Genomic DNA, 18560 nt, shown 5'->3' with positions numbered 1-18560 from the left:
GAGACGAGTGGTAATTTCATCCTACTTCTTCACAAGCATACATATGTCCATCACTTGGCCACCAACATTGTGGCTCACAGTGATCAGTCAGTCAGTTAATGGACGAAGCCGTTGTGGTGATGCAGGCGTAAACATCTAGACACTGCCTCTGTCTTCGATCTGAGCCCAGGCCACTACAAAGAGTCAGGGATGCAGCGAGCGGAGAAAACAAGATGACAAGCAGCAGATTGTCAGAGTAGTAGAGAGGAGGCCAGGCTACTGACTGTTCCAGCCATCGGTAGTGTTGCAAATGGCATCCTATCCCCTACAGCGCACTACTTTTCGACCAGGGCTCATAGGGTGCTAGTGACGGGTCCTGCCCCTGAGAATGTTCTGCCAAGCTGCTCTTTAAGGCCCGTAGTTTATTCCGCCTGTTTGTTTCGTGTTTGGCTGCAGAGCGTGCGTCGGCCCTGTCCTAATCTCTCCCGTTTAGTCAGAGTACAGCTTTCATGACTCACTCCTAACTAATTGGTCTCCAATGGTGACAATCCCGCCCTTCTAGCTCTCCATTAACCTCCCCCCGGTATCCCCCCACCACCCTCACTCTCCAGCCCTTTTTATCATCTCTAACTACATAAGTTTCAGCTCACTGTCAGTGGTGTCCGAGTCATTGCTGCTGGTGGAGTATTTTCTTCTCTTCTTCTCACTCTCCATCTGTTAGGGAAGAGAAGAATCCAATACAGAGACACATCAGTATACAGCAGCAATCACAGTACAGGCTACAGTTACTATACTGCTACAGAGTCAAACTAGACCACTGAGTGAGTGAGTGAGTGAGTGAGTGAGTGAGAAGCTGAACTAGAGAGAGAAAAAGAAGCAGAGATGAGCAAAGAGAGAAAGCAGCAGAGAGAGAGAGACTGAGAGCGAGACAGAGCGGTGGTTATAACACAGGGGAAGGGCGAGACTTTATGAGGATATCTGCTCTGTAGATATGCATGTCTGATTCCCCCATCAATCCACAGAAAGAGTACAGTGAGCCAGCAAAAGACAACTAGAGGAAAAAGCAGGTTATGGCCTTCAGTGACTGAGCGCAGATTTATGTGGCCATAAAACAGGGCTTTTCCCTCTTATATTGGGCTCTTCCTGTTGCCTTGCTCAGCCCGCCGTAAACTTTACTAGTGACATTTAGACGTCCAAATAGAGCTGCCTCTCATACTCCCTGTGCTTTAGAATAACTTGCTACGTAGTGGTGAGTACATAATGGACTTCCTCTGTCTGGCTTCGCTGGAGGTTCAGTGACCGAGGTATCCCTCAGGGATGTGTTGTTTTTCCTTTATTGTTTTACCCTCAGTGCCGTATCAAAGACGTAGAGAAAGCAATAAAAGTGGGTGGTGGGAGTCATGTTTCATACTGTAGGTTGAAGACAGCGACTCATCGCCTCCCCTCCACATCAGAGGGGAAAAACACTGGCGTGTCTGACCGACAGCTTTTCAACGGGGAAGAAAACCTGTGTGATTTTCCCTTTCTCACTCCCCCCCATATTTTTCTCCATCAAACAAAATCCTTGTTAAGATTGAGACATTTCCATGGCCATGGAGAGGAAGAAGTCTGTGCTAGGTGCCAAAGAGGAATAACAGATGTATAAAGAATGCATTTTCCACTTCAACATTTTTTTTTTTTTTGTAAATCCAGTGTGAGATCCATTTTCAGTTAAAACTCTTAAAATGCAGAGCAGGATTCCCCCAGAGGTGCTGTACTGTAGGAATGGAGGAACAGTTCTGCAGGAGGAGTCCCCTTGGTGACGACTTCGCACCATAAAACAAATGAAGTGCTCCACAGCACAGAGAGATCTAAATCAAACTGTATTTGTCACATGCGGCGAATACAACAAGTGTAGACTTTACGGTGAAATGCTTACTTACAAGCCCTTAACCGACAGTGCAGTTCAAGAAGAGTTAGGAAAATATTTAACAAATAAATGAAAAATATATTATTTTAAAGTAACACAATAAAGAGGCTATATACAGGGGGTACCGGTACCGAGTCAGTGTGCGGGGGTACAGGTCAGAGGTCATTTGCACATGTAGGTAAGGGTGAAGTGACTATGCACAGATAATAAACAGCGAGTTGCAGCAGTGTACAAAACAAAATGGGGAGGGCAATGTAATAGTCAGGTGGCCATTTGATTAATTTTTCAGCAGTCTTATGGCTTGGGGGTAGAAGCTGTTAAGACCCTTTTGGACATAGATTTAGTGCTAAGGTACTGCTTGCCGTGCGAGCTCAGGTACCGCTTGCCGTGTGACTGGAGTCTCTGACAATTTTATGGGCTTTCCTCTGACACCGTCTACTATATAGGTCCTGGATGGCAGGAAGCTTGGCCCCAGTGATGTACTGGGCCGTACACACTACCCTCTGTAGCGCCTTACGGTCAGATGTTGAGCAGTTGCCATTACAGGCGGTGATGCAACCGGTCAGGATGCTCTCGATGGTGCAGCTGTAGAACTCATTGGCATACCATGCCTTGCACAGTGGCCAAGATGGATTACATTACTGCTCTGTGACTCCACAACGGCCCCCTTTTCACGCATGCCTCAAATCACCTACTTCCGAACGGCGGCACGGCATTGCAAAACTGGCAGTGCCACTCCATCTGTAGTGGTAATGGGAGTAGTAGTGGTGGTATTGTGTACTCATGCCTGCTCTTGCTACACAGAGAGGAGAGCAGATGGCCCAAACAACGCCGGGTCCTTCCCACGACACAGAGTCCCTCCATGGAGTCACCACACAGGGCTGTGGCCCTTAGCTCTGCTGCCCCTGGTCTCATTGGCATGGTGCAGGGTGGTGTGTGTGGCAGAGCCACCCAATCTCCAGACCCTCACACACACACACACACACCTCTGACTCACTCACTGGGGAGGGCTGTGTGATGACTGAGCTGCATGGATGGAGAGGCCGCAGGCTAAAAAGGCTGCATCCCAAAACTGTCTGCCAGTGCCAAAGGGGGCTGCCCGGTCATTTCCGTGTGTGTGTGTGTGTGTGTGTGTGTGTGCCTGGTCTTTCAGAGTGCTGAGAGATGACTGCCAAGCCCATTAGATGGCTAATTCTGACACCGAGGCTCTGAAATGGATACAGTTACTGTCCTGCCTGTCCTCCTTGCCTGCCTGTCCTGCCTGTTCTCCCTGCTTGTCCTCCCTGTCTGCCTGCCCGCCTGCCTGTCCTCCCTGCCCTTTCTTTCCATCAACAAGCCACTTTCAGGTCCCAGGATAGAGGGAGAGGATGCCTTGGCATTTACAGCACTAACAGTCAGGCAGCTGATATGTCATTAATAACAGGCACCAATCTGCAATTACCACACACACACACACACACACAGAATGACCAAGCATTTGTTCAGAATCCGGTAGGTCAGGCTGTTTGATGAAGAATCCCTGCATTTAAATTGCTTCATAAACAACATCTCTCTGAGGCTGACTGTTTCTGAGGCTGGTTTGTGACAGCCAGTGTGTGTGTGTGTGTGTGTGTGTGTGTGTGTGTGTAAGGGGGAGATGCAGCAGTGTCATTAGGCTGTTTTAAACAAGATGCCAATGTGTAAAAAGAGCCACTGGCAAAACTGCCAGAGAGCCAGGCAACCAAGCTCCACTCTCCCTCGTTCTTATTTTATTGACAGTCCTTTTCCTCCTCTCTCTCTCTATGGAAAAAGCGGAGGGGAGGGGAGAGGAGAGTGCATGCAACATGAGTGTTGGGTGCATTGTGCAGTGTTAATGCTGTGTGTACAAAACAAGGCAGCAACAAGGCAGGCGAAGAGGGAGCAGTGTATCACTGCAGTACCCCTGGGAGACAGATCCCCGCCCGCCTCTGCCTCCCCGGAATGCAACGAAACGGCAAGTCGGCTATTTTTGGAGAAGGAGAGGGGTGTAGTGAGGACAGATGGGGAGATCTAGCAGAGAGAAAGCAAGCGTGAGAGAGAGGGATGGCAGAGGTTGAGAGAGAGAGAGAGAGCGAGCGCACGCATGTCAGTGGAAGAGAGAGAGCAGTGTGTTCGTAGTAGTTGTGGCGTAAACCACCCTGTAGCCCAGCAGGGGTTGTGATGCTCTGCGAGCCTCTGAATGAGGCAGCTATGGCTCTGAATGACATGATCACAGGCACAGCTGTGCGGAGTCATGGAGTCTTTACCCCAGCTAGAACACACACACACAGAGAGAAAAGGCAACAACAAAATAACACACAAAAGCATACAGACGAACACACATACAGTGCACAAGGTGCGCACGGTACACACACACGAATATGAATTAAAGATAAATGCTAGATCATATCTAAAACTTTCATCTCTCCTCACACACCAACGAAAACCTAGAAGGAGGAAAAAAGCCTAGGGGGGGGGGGGGTCTCATTCAGAGAGCACCCAGCACACCTATGTCGAATGAAGAAGAAAAAAATACACAAAATAAGAGGTCTAAGAACAAGAAAATGCACTTGAACTATTACTGGTACACACGGCAGAAGAGGAACTGAGACGGTACAAGAGCTCCGTGCCAGCATTATAAACGAGAGCAGTTCCACAGTTGGGCTGGGCGAAATATTTGTTTTGGCGCGATCCAGTACCTTCAGAAAGTATTCAGACCCCTTAACTTTTACCACATTGTTACATTACATCTCATTCTAACATTTCTTAAATCGTTTTTTCAACCCCCCCCCTCATCAATCTACACACAATACCCCATAACGACAAAGCAAAAACTGGTTTAGAAACTTTAGCAAATATATTTATTTTTTTACGGAAATATCACATTTACATAAGTATTAAGACCCTTTACTCAGTACTTTGTTGAAGCACCTGTGGCAGCGATTACAGCCTGGAGTCTTCTCCCATTCTTCTCAGCAGATCCTCTCAAGCTCTGTTAGTCCAGGCTCTGGCTGGGCCACTCAAGGACATTCAGAGACTTGTCCCGAAGCCACTCCTGCGTTGTCTTGGCTGTGTGCTTAGGGTTGTTGTCCTGTTGTTAGGTGAACCTTCTCCCCAGTCTGAGGTCCTGAGCGCTCTGGAGCAGGTTTTCATCAAGGATCTCTCTGTATTTTGCTCCGTTCATCTTTCCCTCGATCCTGACTAGTCTCCCAGGCCCTGCCACTGAAACACATCCCCAAAGCATGATGCTGCCACCACCATGCTTCACCGTAGGGATGGTGCCAGGTTTCCTACAGACGTTACACTTGGCATTCAGGCCAATGAGTTCAATCTTGGTTTCATCAGACCAAAGAATCTTGTTTCTTGTGGTCTGAGAGTCCTTCGGTGCCTTTTGGCAAACTCCAAGTGGGCTGTCATGTGGCTTTTACTGAGGAGTGGCTTCCGTCTGGCCACTCTACCATAAAGGCCTGATTGGTGGTGCTGCAAAGATGGTTGTCCTTCTGGAAGGTTCTCCCATCTCCACAGAGGAACTCCAGAGCTGTGTCAGAGTGACCATCGGGTTCTTGGTCACCTCCCTGACCAAGGCCCTTCTCCCCCGATTGCTAATTTAGGTCGGGCTGCCAGCTCTTGGAAGAGTCTTGGTGATTCCAAACTTATTCCATTTAAGAATGATGGAGGCCACTGTTCTTGGGGACATTCAACGCTGCAGAAATGTTTTGGTACCCTTCCCCAGATCTGTGCCTCGACACAATCCTGTCTCGAAGCTCTACAGACGATTCATTCAACCTCATGCCTTAGTTTTTGCTCTGACATGCACTGTCAGCTGTGGGACCTTGTTTTGACAGGTGTGAGCTTTCCAAATCATGTCCAATCAATTGAATTTATCACAGGTGGACTCCAATCAAGTTGTAGAAACATCTCAAGGATGATCAATGGAAACACGATGCAACTGAGCTCAATTTCGAGTCTCATAGCAAAGAGTCGGAATACTTAGGTAAATAAGGTATCTGTTTAAAACATTTGCAAAAGAATTCTAAAAACCTGTTTTCGCATCATCATTATTGGTTAGTGTGTATATTGCTGGGGATTTGTATTTTATCCTTTTTAGAATAAGGCTGTAACGTAACAAAAAGGTAGAAAAAGTTAAGGGGTCTGAATACTTTCCAAAGGCATTGTATTCCAAATGCCTGGATTGCAAGAATCAAGTTACTTTATTTATTTTTTAATCCTTTTTCCTCCCCAATTTCGTGGTATCCAATTGGTAGTTACAGTCTTGTCTCGTCGCTGCAACTCCCATATGGAAGAGGCAAAGGTCAAGAGCCGTGCGTCCTCTGAAACACAACCCAGCCAAGCCACACTGCTTCTTGACACAACGCCCACTTAACCCGGAAGCCAGCCGCACCAATGTGTCAGAGGGAACACCGTACACCTGGCGACCATCTAGTCAAATGGCTACCCAGTCTATTTGCATCTCCACACCACTGCCACTCTCTGTTGTCATCTATGCATAGTCACTTTAATAACTCTACCTACATGTACATACTACCTCAACTCACCGGTGCCCCCGCACATTGACTCTGTACCGGCACCCCCCCTGTATATATTGTTATTTTTTACTGCTGCTCTTTAAATGACATCTCTTATTTTTGTCCGTATTTTTTTTTTTTTACTGCACTGTTGGTTAGGGGCTCGTTAGTAAGCATTTCACTGTTGTATTCGGCGCATGTGTCTAATAAAATTTGATTTGACCGTGTCAGCGTGCATTGCGCCCGGCCCTCCACAGGAGTCGATAGCGTGCGATGGGACAGGAACATCCCTGCCCGACCAAACCCTCCCCTAACCTGGACGGCGCTGCGCCAAACGTGCGCCGCCCCATGGGTCTCCCGGTCGCGGCTGGCTGCGACAGAGCCTGGACTCGAACCAGGTTCTCTAGTGGCACAGCAAACACTGCGAGGCAGAATCAAGTTTTGTTATTTTTTGTTTTCATAAGCATTTATGTCCGCTTCTTCTCATGTTGTCTTTTTGGTCTCGTCTCCTTCGCTCCTTCTGCTGCGATTGTGCACCTTCCCATTCTCTCTCTCACACCCCCCAACGAAGATGAGTGATCACTTCCTCCTCTCTGACAAGCGGTTTCAACTTGTTATTTGTATTTGAGATTTTGTCCAACGAAATCGATCATACGGACACCGAAAGACAAACATTATTTTACTGTAATAGAGAAGTTACCCTTTTTATTTCTCAACTCCTCAAACTGCGTGCAGAACAGACACTACTTAAACAGGAGTATCAATGAACATTCATTCTGGAAAATGTGTGCTCAGTTTTTTGCTTGCAGCACTGCTGTACAGCTAGCTACATTTTAGCCAAAGACTGTTCATACTAGCTATCTAGGCTGTGTTTTATAAATGTGCAATAAGCATGAAACAATTACATAAAGGAATTTCCAACTAATTCTCATTCTGAGAAATAAGGTAGCCCAAGTGACTTCAACATCTGAACAAATTGGACAGGCTAACATGCTGTTCAAACAGTTGGAGAAAGACAGAAGGGTCAATTCATAACAGTTCAAAATGTTCTACCTTGTTAGCTAGCGAATACATACATACATACATACATACATACATACATACATACATACATACATACATACACACACACGACACACACTTGAAATATAAAAATTTGCTGGTTACTCACTAGCATTGTGCTTAAAAGATTGTTCATGAGACCGGTGTTTTATTGCTATTGAGACACAGCCGTGTGTAGTTAGCTTCTTCATCAAACCTCTAAATCCATCTTTGTTGCTCATTTTGCTTGCTGCCTGCTCCCTAGGGTGCATTTGGTCTGTGGCCCTTCCAGGGCTACATTGTGTTTCATAGTCGTAGGCTACTCTCCCATGAGGATTCTGCTTCTGTTTCAAATGGCACCCTAATCCCTATTTAGTGCACTAATTTTTACCCTAGCCTCACTGAATGACCTCAGCAGCGACCCCAGGGGACCAGCCCAACATATGAACAACAAAAATATCATGGATTTCCTTTAACATCACCTTCACGGCTCCGGTCCAGCCACAGGTATTAAGACAATATTTATTGATGCTGCTGCATTATGGGGAAAAAATAAAATAATAATAAGTAAAAAGAGGTGGAAGCGGGGGGGGAGAGAAGGCCAGGACCAAATCATTTTCTACAGTCTCCCTCTCTCTCTCTCCTGAAAGTGCTGACAAACAATGAAAGGGACCTGAGTGCCAAAACCAGGGAAGAGGGAGAGGAGGGCTGTTGCAGGAGGGAAAGAGGAGATTAATCCCCCTGCTCTCACCTCCCCTGCCATCAGGAGTTCATTAGCCCCAGTGAGGGATGGAGGAGTGCACATTGCCCTTCACTCACACTAACACGGGCCCAGCTACCGCCCTGTTTATCTTCCTCCTCCCACCACCACCCTGTTTACCCCCCCTACCCCTCATTTACAACAGGGGCCCAAGCAAGCATATGTCTGCATGTCCAACCATTTAAGTTTCCTGGCTGGACACTTGTGTTACCTTGAGGTGAATAAAGAGTTAAAACCTAGGGGACCGATTGTTGTTTATCGTTTCCTTTCATTCCTAAATTGTGGCCTTGACCATTTGTTGCCATCAGAGAATGAACGCTGCTTTTTGGATGTATATCCTTGTAAAGGGTTGGTGTTGTGTTTATTATTAGCGGACAGCAGTAAATACAGATACCAACCCAAAGCTTGGTGCTTTTTAAAGACGACTTGCTTTACAGAGGCTACTGACTGGTGTAATCAGGCACTGCCGGCAGGCATAAAAATGGACCGTTTTTCAAGCCTTTTCATGTGCCGGGAAACTAGAGATGCTGGGTAATCTACCTGGCTTTGATGCAAGGTGAAAAGGGCAGGGGGAAAAGACAGCCACGTGACAACCACCTACTGTATCACCATCAGCAAAGCCTCCGATTACCTTCTTGAACAGGCTGGGGACTTGCGTTCCCAATGGCATCAATTTATATCACACTACTTCATTTTATTTTATAAAGGGCCCATAGGGCTCTGGTCAAAAGTAGTGCACTATGTAGGGAATAGGGTACCATTTGGGACAGAAACAGTAGTTTGACAAGTATCATTTGTTCAGTACCACTGACTGCCACAGGAGCTAGGCTTTATTATTTCCCTTATTCAGAAGGACAGTGTCAAAGAAAGCATGAAAAGCTGTTATTCCAAAAAAGCCTTTTGAAATGTGTTGCATGTATGTTTGTTTAGCCTGTGTGTTTTGTGTTCCAATCCTGCCTCACAGCCGAGGGGAGAAAATACAAAAAAATAAACTACATTTTCCATTCCTCCTGCATCATACTCTGCTCCACAATTATATTTCAATAACAATTCGTGAGTCACCGGGCCGGGTGAAAGACATTCATCTCCTGGCGTTTCCAGAGATTTCATCCGCCCTCTGCCCACTGAACAGCAGGCTCCCACTGAAACCTTGACAGGCTCAGTTAATGAGCATCCATTCCAGGCCACAGCAGGGCCATCCGCAGCAGAGAACACACACACACACACACAGAGAGACATGAAAGCACACACACACACACACACAAACATTCTTACATAAACATGATGCATGCACACGCTTACACACAAACAAGCACAAACATGCAAGTACATGGTCACACACGCACAGGCTACAACACACACACCGCTACACATGTAAGGAGATAAACAGCCAGGGACGATGAAATGAGCTCAAGCCAACAACCATTCCTATTCATGAGAATGCCTTACCAAGAGAGAAAAAAAACATACAAAATAGGGACCAATTCGAGGTAAAAAGGAGTTGGAGCACCCCACAAAAAAAAAAGGTTAACAGCTGACTGACGTTGACGTCACGCTGATGTCAGTTTGTCGTGGAAACGTCAGTCACCTGTTCGCATCGGATACAATGGATTAGCGTTGGACAGGTAACCGAAAGGTTGCAAGATCGAATCCCCGAGCTGACAAGGTAAAAATCAGTCGTTCTGCCCCTGAACAAGGCAGTTAACCCACTGTTCCTAGGCCTACATTGAAAATAAGAATTTGTTCTTGGGGTACCCCCCCCTTCTCAATTTCCACCTAAAGACATACCCTAATCGAACTGCCTGTAGCTCAGGCCCAGAAGCAAGGATATGCATATTCTTGGTATCATTTGAAAGGAAACACTCTGAATTTTGTGGAAATGTGAATTGAATGTAGGAGAATATAACACAATAGATCTGGTAGAAGAAAATACAAGGAAATAAACATACGTTTTCAGTTTTTTATTGTTGCTGCATCATCTTTCAAATGACCAAGAACAGCCAAACATACAGATAGGATGCTGTGGATGATTTGAATGAAGAACATAAGATGGCAACAATAGCTGAGCAAAGTTTTAGACAGATAACTTCAAAAATGAGCGAGCTACATGACATTGAGCATGAAGTCACCCAGGTGTCCCACACAAATGTACCCAAGTGGCCGAATTGGTACAGTGATACATTTTGAAGGAAATAACTATATACAAAATACATATATGCTATTCGAACACACCCCAAAAAAATAAATATATATATACAGTGGGGCAAAAAAGTATTTAGTCAGCCACCAATTGTGCAAGTTCTCCCACTTAAAAAGATGAGAGAGGCCTGTAATTTTCATCATAGGTACACTTCAACTATGACAGACAAAATGAGAAAAGAAAATCCAGAAAATCACATTGTAGGATTTTTAATTAATTTATTTGCAAATTATGGTGGAAAATAAGTATTTGGTCAATAACAAAAGTTTATCTCAATACTTTGTTATATACCCTTTGTTGGCAATGACAGAGGTCAAACGTTTTCTGTAAGTCTTCACAAGGTTTTCACATACTGTTGCTGGTATTTTGGCCCATTCCTCCATGCAGATCTCCTCTAGAGCAGTGATGTTTTTGGGCTGTTACTGGGCAACACGGACTTTCAACTCCCTCCAAAGATTTTCTATGGGGTTGAGATCTGGAGACTGGCTAGGCCACTCCAGGACCTTGAAATGCTTCTTACGAAGCCACTCCTTCGTTGCCCGGGCGGTGTGTTTGGGATCATTGTCATGCTGAAAGACCCAGCCACGTTTCATCTTCAATGCCCTTGCTGATGGAAGGAGGTTTTCACTCAAAGTCTCACGATACATAGCCCCATTCATTCTTTCCTTTACACGGATCAGTCGTCCTGGTCCCTTTGCAGAAAAACAGCCCCAAAGCATGATGTTTCCACCCCCATGCTTCACAGTAGGTATGGTGTTCTTTGGATGCAACTCAGCATTCTTTGTCCTCCAAACACGACGAGTTGAGTTTTTACCAAAAAGTTATATTTTGGTTTCATCTGACCATATGACATTCTCCCAATCTTCTTCTGGATCATCCAAATGCTCTCTAGCAAACTTCAGACGGGCCTGGACATGTACTGGCTTAAGCAGGGGGACACGTCTGGCACTGCAGGATTTGAGTCCCTGGCGACGTAATGTGTTACTGATGGTAGGCTTTGTTACTTTGGTCCCAGCTCTCTGCAGGTCATTCACTAGGTTCCCCCGTGTGGTTCTGGGATTTTTGCTCACAGTTCTTGTGATCATTTTGACCCCACGGGGTGAGATCTTGCGTGGAGCCCCAGATCGAGGGAGATTATCAGTGGTCTTGTATGTCTTCCATTTCCTAATAATTGCTCCCACAGTTGATTTCTTCAAACCAAGCTGCTTACCTATTGCAGATTCAGTCTTCCCAGCCTGGTGCAGGTCTACAATTTTGTTTCTGGTGTCCTTTGACAGCTCTTTGGTCTTGGCCATAGTGGAGTTTGGAGTGTGACAGTTTGAGGTTGTGGACAGGTGTCTTTTATACTGATAACAAGTTCAAACAGGTGCCATTAATACAGGTAAGGAGTGGAGGACAGAGGAGCCTCTTAAAGAAGAAGTTACAGGTCTGCGAGAGCCAGAAATCTTGCTTGTTTGTAGGTGACCAAATACTTATTTTCCACCATAATTTGCAAATAAATTCATTAAAAATCCTACAATGTGATTTTCTGGATTTGTTTTTCTAATTTTGTCTGTCATAGTTGAAGTGTACCTATGATGAAAATTACAGGCCTCTCTCATCTTTTTAAGTGGGAGAACATGCACAAGTGGTGGCTGACTAAATACTTTTTTGCCCCACTGTATATATATATATATATATACACATTAAAAAAATCATTAAAAAAATTAATAATAATAAACAAACAAATAACATGGTAACTATTTACACATTTTCTATTTACAATATTGTGAAGACCCTCAGTCATCTACACAATATTGTGCTGCTGGTGCCATGGCCCATAGCAGTCTCTTTCTGCTGTAAAGCAGAGGCTTACTGAACAGGTGGTGCAGGTGATGGGGCATTTCCTGTGACAAAGGGCACAACGACGTCTCCCTACTGTGCCCTTTTTGCCCTGAGGCACATTCATGCCTGCAGAGATGAATCTGGGCAGGTGAACACCACTGGTTGGAGCAGAAGGTGCTGCAGTGGACTTGCTGTAGCTAGCAAGCTCCTGGATGAGCAGCTCCCTGAAGGCTAGCTGTGAGATGGGGGGCTGTCTCTATCAATTTCCTCTATAATTTGGGTTAAATCTGTATACCTAAACTTTGTTTTAGCTTTTCCTGATTTATTCGCCATAATTTAAATATATAAACTTGTTGAAAATGCTATTGAATATGTACTGCTATGCGTAACACTCGTGGCTCCGTCAAGTAGGATTTGCAATGGTGAATGAACCTCTTTTACGCCAGAGTTTACGACAAAGGCTGGTCTTCAAACGTATAACCATTACATATTGCCGTTTACCTCAGCTCATTGGCTATCTTCCAAGCTAGGTTTCAAGATGATCAGTGGTCATTGGGCCAAAATACAGTCAATCAACGATAGACCGGTCCTACCATTGGTGCGTAATGAGGTCATTGATTGGTGTCTTCAAATCGGTTTGTTTCGGTTAATACGCCCCGGGAAAAGAGCCATCATGTATGGTTGTGTTAGTTACAACCAGAGGATTTCAATGAAACCAACCATGACTGGATAAACGTGTGTTTAGTGTGTGTAATTACCACGAACGCTTTGTCCAAAGTTGAATGAGACGGAAATCACGACGCAACCGGTTTACAAATGTTTCGTGTTAGGCTATAAAAATGGATTTTATCAAACAAAACGAACATTCACTGTGTAGTTAGGACACTTGGCATTGCCACCAGAGGAAGATCTTCAATGGTAAGCGATTTATTTTACTGTTATTTCTGACTTTCGTGACGCTAATGCTTGGTTGGAAAATGCTAGTAATACTTGTGTGTGTGGGGCGCCGTTCTCAGAAAATCACGTTTGCTTTTGCAGTAAACCTTTTTGAAATCTGACACAGCGGCTGGATTAATAAGACGTTCATCTTTTAAATGATGTAAGATACATGTATTTACAAGAATGTTTAATACAACGAATGGTGTATTTAAAATGTTAGCTCTCTGCAGTTTCACCGGATGTTGGCCTGGTGGGACGTTAGCATCTCACCTACACTAGAGAAGTTAACTGACTTGCCTAGTTAAATAAAGGTTATAAATAAAAAAAGGGAGCATAAATAAATCACTTCCTCTTCCTCTTTCTTTGCTGAAGCGCGAATGCCCACCTGAACTCTTACCCTTCCTATTCCTTTCCCCCTGTGTGGATGTCATCTCCCTCCCTTGACACCTAGCAGCAACACACACACACTGCTTGGGGAGGTTACTGGGGCGAGTATGTGTGTACAGTTGGAGATGTTAAAATGACATGAGCAGCAGTCAGTGACTCCATTCATGAACCCCCCGTGGAGTAGCTGCTAATACCATACTGCAGATCATGGGAGGTCCTTGCCCCCTTTTTTCAACCAGTCAGAGAATGCTACTAACACACACACACACACATACGCAGATTAGGAGCCCGCCCACACACGCACCTACCTGTAACATAGATTACCAACACACATGTACACACTCCCCCCGAGCGACCCCCACCCCCCCTCTCCATGTAATCAACTGTGTTTTTCTAGGTAAGAGTATCTAACCGAGAGAGGAGAGAGAGATGCACTTCCTAACGTCCTGCCAAATGTATGACCATATTAGACGCGTACACAATATACACACACACAAAAGTATGTGGACACCCCTTATAAATTAGTGGATTTGGCTATTTCAGCCACACCTGTTGCTGACAAGTGTATAAAAATCGAGCACACAGCCGTGCAAACTCCATAGACAAACATTGGCAGTAGAATGGCCATACTGAAGAGCTCAATGACTTTCAGCGTGGCACAGTCATAGGATGCCACTTCTCTAACAAGTCAGTTCGTCAAATTTCTTCCCCGCTAGAGCTGCCCCGGTCAACTGTAAGTGCTGTTATTGCGAAGTGGAAACGTCTAGGAGCAGCAACGGCTCAGCCGCAAAGTGGTAGGCCACACAAGTGCACAGAACTAGACCGCCGAGTGCTGAAGCGCATAAAAAAATAATCTGTCCTCGGTGGCAAAACTCACTACCAAGTTCCAAACTGCCACTGGAAGCAACATCAGCACAAAAACAGTTCGCTGGGAGCTTAATGAAATGGGTTTCCATGACCAAGCAGTCGCACACAAACCTAAGATCACCATGCGCAAAGCCAAGCGTAGGCTGGAGTGGTGTAAAACTCGCCACCATTGGACTCTGGAGCAGTGGAAACGCGTTCTCTGGAGTGATGAATCACGCTTCACCATCTGGCAGTCCGATGGATGAATCTGGGTTTGGCGGCTGCCAGGAGAATGCTACCTGCCCCAATGCATAATGCCAACTGTAAAGTCTGGTGGAGAAGGAATATGGTCTAGGGCTGTTTTTCATGGTTCGGGCTAGTCCCCTAAGTTCCAGTGAAGGGAAATCGTAACACCTCGATCACACCGACCGCATCACTGCATTTTGGTACACCAGAAGTACATTAATTTCCAATGGAAATCTGCGTTTGCTTTGCAGCATTGCGTTGCAGAGGCAGTTGCAGTGCGTTCTGTGTGGTGCATACGTTGGATTTATCGAACGTATGTGTAGACGGTTTGACAGAAATCAGAGCAGAAAGTGAATGTTGAACTTTTGTTGCACACATTTTTATTCATTTAACTTGGCAAGTCAGTTAAGAACTTCTTATTTACAATTGACGGCCTAGGAACAGTGGGTTAACTGCCTTGTTCAGGGGCAGAACGACAGATTTTGACCTTGTCAGCTGGGGGATTTGATCTAGCAACCTTTCGGTTACTGGGCCAACGCTCTAACCACTAGGCTACCGGCTACATATCCAGATGATGCTGCGTACTATTTTGCGCAATGACTGTCGGTGTGATCAAGGCGTAGCACTACAGCATACAATGGCATTCTAGACGATTCTGTGCTTCCAACTTTGTGGAAACAGTTTGGGGAAGACCCTTTCCTGTTTCAGCATGACAATGCCCCTGTGCACAAAGCGAGTCCATACAGAAATGGTTTTTCAAGATCGATGTGGAAGAACTTGACTGGCCTGCACAGAGCCCTGACCTCAACCCCATCGAACACCTTTTGGATGAATTAGAACGCTGACTGCGAGCCAGGCCTAATCGCCCAACATTAGTGCGACCTAACGAATGCTCGTGGCTGAATGGAAGCAATTTTCCAATATCTAGTGGAAAGATTTCCCAGAAGAGTGGAGGCTGTTATAGCGGAAATGGGGGGGAACAACTCCATATTAAATACCCATGATTTAAAATTAGATGTTCGACAAGCAGGTGTCCACATACTTTTGGTCATGTAGTGTATTTCCCTCAGATTACATAGACCCACAAAGAATTCGAAACACAAATCAAATTTTGATAAACTCATATCTATTACCAAAGTGTGCCATCACAGCAGCAAGATGTGTGACATGTTGCCACAAGAAATGAGCAACCAGTGAAGCACAAACACCATTGTAAATACAACCTATATTTATCAGTTTATTTATTTCCCCTTTAGTACTTCAACTATTTGCACATTGTTACAACACTGTACATAGCCATAATATAATATTTGAAATGTCTATTACTTTGAAACTTGTGAGTGTAATGTTTACTGTTCATTTCAATTTTGTTTTTGTTTATTATCTATTTCAATTGCTTTGGCAATGTAAACATGTTTCCCCATGCCAATAAAGCCATTTGAATTGAAATTCAATTGAGAGAGAGAGCCTCTTATGCCCCCACACCATGACTCATCTCCTGTTTCATGGGGGAGGGGGGGGGGGGGGGGTAGAGCTGTCACAACTGGGTCCCTACATGAATCAGACTTAATTGATTCAAGGAAGGGACCAGTTCAATTACATTTGTGCAATAAGACGAGCAGGATGGATTGCACAGTCTACTATTCTAAATCACTGGAGGTAATGGATTGTAAGAAATGTTTACTTCTTTGTTTGTTATTAAAGAGGGCCATAATACATAAAAATAACATTTGAATGTACTCGAGGTTATGTGCTGTAAAGTAAACTTCACATACATTGGCACCCCCCATAATAAACCAAAACCCCTCTCCCAATAAGAACTGAAAATATAAATGTGAGCCCCCCAAAACTGTCAAAGATATCAGCGCGTGGCACTTACGAGTCTCAATGTGTAATTCAAAACACTGGAAATATCTTGATCCCAAATATATCTGATTATGAACATCAAGTTCTCGTTTCTTAAAATGGGAACATCAAGATGCTGCTCTGTCCCTCTACTCGCCATGCGCAGCACCAACACCAGGCCCACCCCCTGATCTATGAGCACAGAGTTTCTGAAGGTAAACAATAGCCACTCCCCCTACAGTTAGAACTGCACAGTGAGAGCCAGGGAGGGGAGAGGAGAGTTAACAAGCTTGTTCTAATTCTTAGATAGGTGCGTGCTTAGCCTTCCGAAATACACACTCCACTTCTTGGGAACGCAATTGGCATTCACGTGCGATGTCAAACCCACAAGCGAGCGACACTGGATGGCAACAGTAACTTTAGACAAATCCAGTTTTATAGCGCAATCGTTATTACCAAAATTCTGCTCATTTGATATTTTCAACGGGCAGATAATATCCGATCACTCGTCATTAGCCCAGCATGTGCATTTTCAGCGCCATATGTTGGCGAGACGCGGTCCCTCCTCGCGACACACATACACACTTGCACGACTCTTGCATAAGTTCTCAATAATTTCTTCGAATTCAACAAAATAATTAATTAGCCATTTGTTTCACTGAGGCATGTTATGCAAGAGCACCTCAGGAAAATCCCGCTACCAAAATTATTTCATAACAGAGGTGAACATAGCTATGACCGCCCGCCTGTAAATAATACTCGCTGCGTAGTTGGCGTTGCTAACATTGCTTGTGAACTGGGACCTGACATTTTCATATTTTAGAAAATAAGAAGTTGCAGTTGAATGATCTTCTCGTGTTAACTATTTGTCTGGCTATCACAACCATCTGACCCACATGCACTAACGTTACACATTTCACTACCAGCTCTGGAAGTGTGCTTTTCCCCCTGTGCTAACGTTACATGCTACTACTGTACTTCTTGGGGGAAGAAACCAAAATCTAACCTACCTTTTTACCTTGATTGCAGTCAGCTTCCGATGGCGAAAACGTCCTCGACTCTGGACGATGAGAAATCACAAAATCATTTGAAGTTAACCACATGTAGTGACAGTGAATTTCACGGTGGTCAAATTCCAGTGCAACTACCCTAGCTAGTTAGCTAGTTAACGTTAGCCCACCGACTATCCACGTTGGTGACAGGACGTGCCTGCGAGGCTGTGGTGACAGCACGTCGATCAGATGCTCTCCCAAGAGAGTCAAAATAAAAAGTAGCAATTTACAAATTTAATCCATTATAAAGTCTATCCGGCAGCATAACATTATTCAACAAAACTGCGATGGCCGCCTTCGCAGTTCTCAGCTAAATACAGTTAATGTAGCTAACTGTGAGCTACCTTTAGCAGACTTTAGGAGTATCATCCGTAAATCCAAATTGTCTAACGGCTTGCAAGATAGCCTCGAGCTGCAGCCAGCAAGTCAGTTCTAATGTAAGCTAAAGCTATGCCGGGTACAGCACGGTAAGCTAACAAATATAATTTTCAAAGCCATGTCGCATTTGAAAATAGTCCAATGTGATATCCCCCAGATCCCGATTTGTCACGTGAGTGTGTTTTCAGATCCAGTAGGAAAAGAATATGCTTCATTTTCAGGGAATGAAATGTTGCAAGCTAGTTTCGAGACGTTCTGCCGAAAAAACATCGCCTGCCCATTCGCTTCCCCTCTTGCCCGCTCATGTTCTCCCTCTTGTGCGAGGGTTCTGCAACCTCACAACAAAATAAGCTCATACTTTAAACTCTTTTGGCGCCATATTAATGACGTACTTTAAATTTGCCGTTACTGAAAGCCGATTCAAATATCTTTACGATGGGTTAATTTCGCAAAATGGGCTAAAACCTGAAATAGAAATCAAATGGAATTATATTCTTCACCTATCACTCGTTTGAAAGTGAAAGCCACCGTTTAGTGTAAGCGGTTTGTTTAGTCGGGTAATATCTGCTCAATAATTGGCCATTTACCGAGAAAAAACTTGGCTATTCATATTTCCTTTAATAATAAGAAA

The 18560-nt window shown here is 44.7% G+C and overlaps 1 protein-coding gene across 4 annotated transcripts in view; it reads right to left on the bottom strand.

Moving 5' to 3' along the window:
• LOC139584298 (protein Jade-1-like) overlaps positions 1–18298 on the bottom strand; it is a 144717-nt gene extending 126419 nt beyond the window's left edge. Inside the window, exons 1-3 of one of the 4 annotated variants that reach the window (XM_071415980.1) lie at positions 17896–18298; positions 17510–17559; positions 630–693 (exon numbers count right to left, since the gene is read on the bottom strand). In XM_071415980.1, coding sequence (XP_071272081.1) covers positions 630–693; positions 17510–17559; positions 17896–17920 — 139 coding nt within the window. In that variant the 5' untranslated portion in view covers positions 17921–18298. Of the gene's footprint in view, positions 1–629; positions 694–17509 lie in introns of all 4 variants that reach the window. The other 3 variants (XM_071415971.1, XM_071415990.1, XM_071416000.1) reach the window with 3 other exon arrangements.
• Between the last annotated feature and the right edge of the window lie 262 nt (positions 18299–18560).

Source organism: Salvelinus alpinus, chromosome 1 (assembly GCF_045679555.1).
Source record: "Salvelinus alpinus chromosome 1, SLU_Salpinus.1, whole genome shotgun sequence".
NCBI classification, from domain to species: domain Eukaryota; kingdom Metazoa; phylum Chordata; class Actinopteri; order Salmoniformes; family Salmonidae; genus Salvelinus; species Salvelinus alpinus.
Note: the sequence above shows the minus strand (reverse complement) of the source record. Positions and strands in the feature narration are given on the sequence as shown.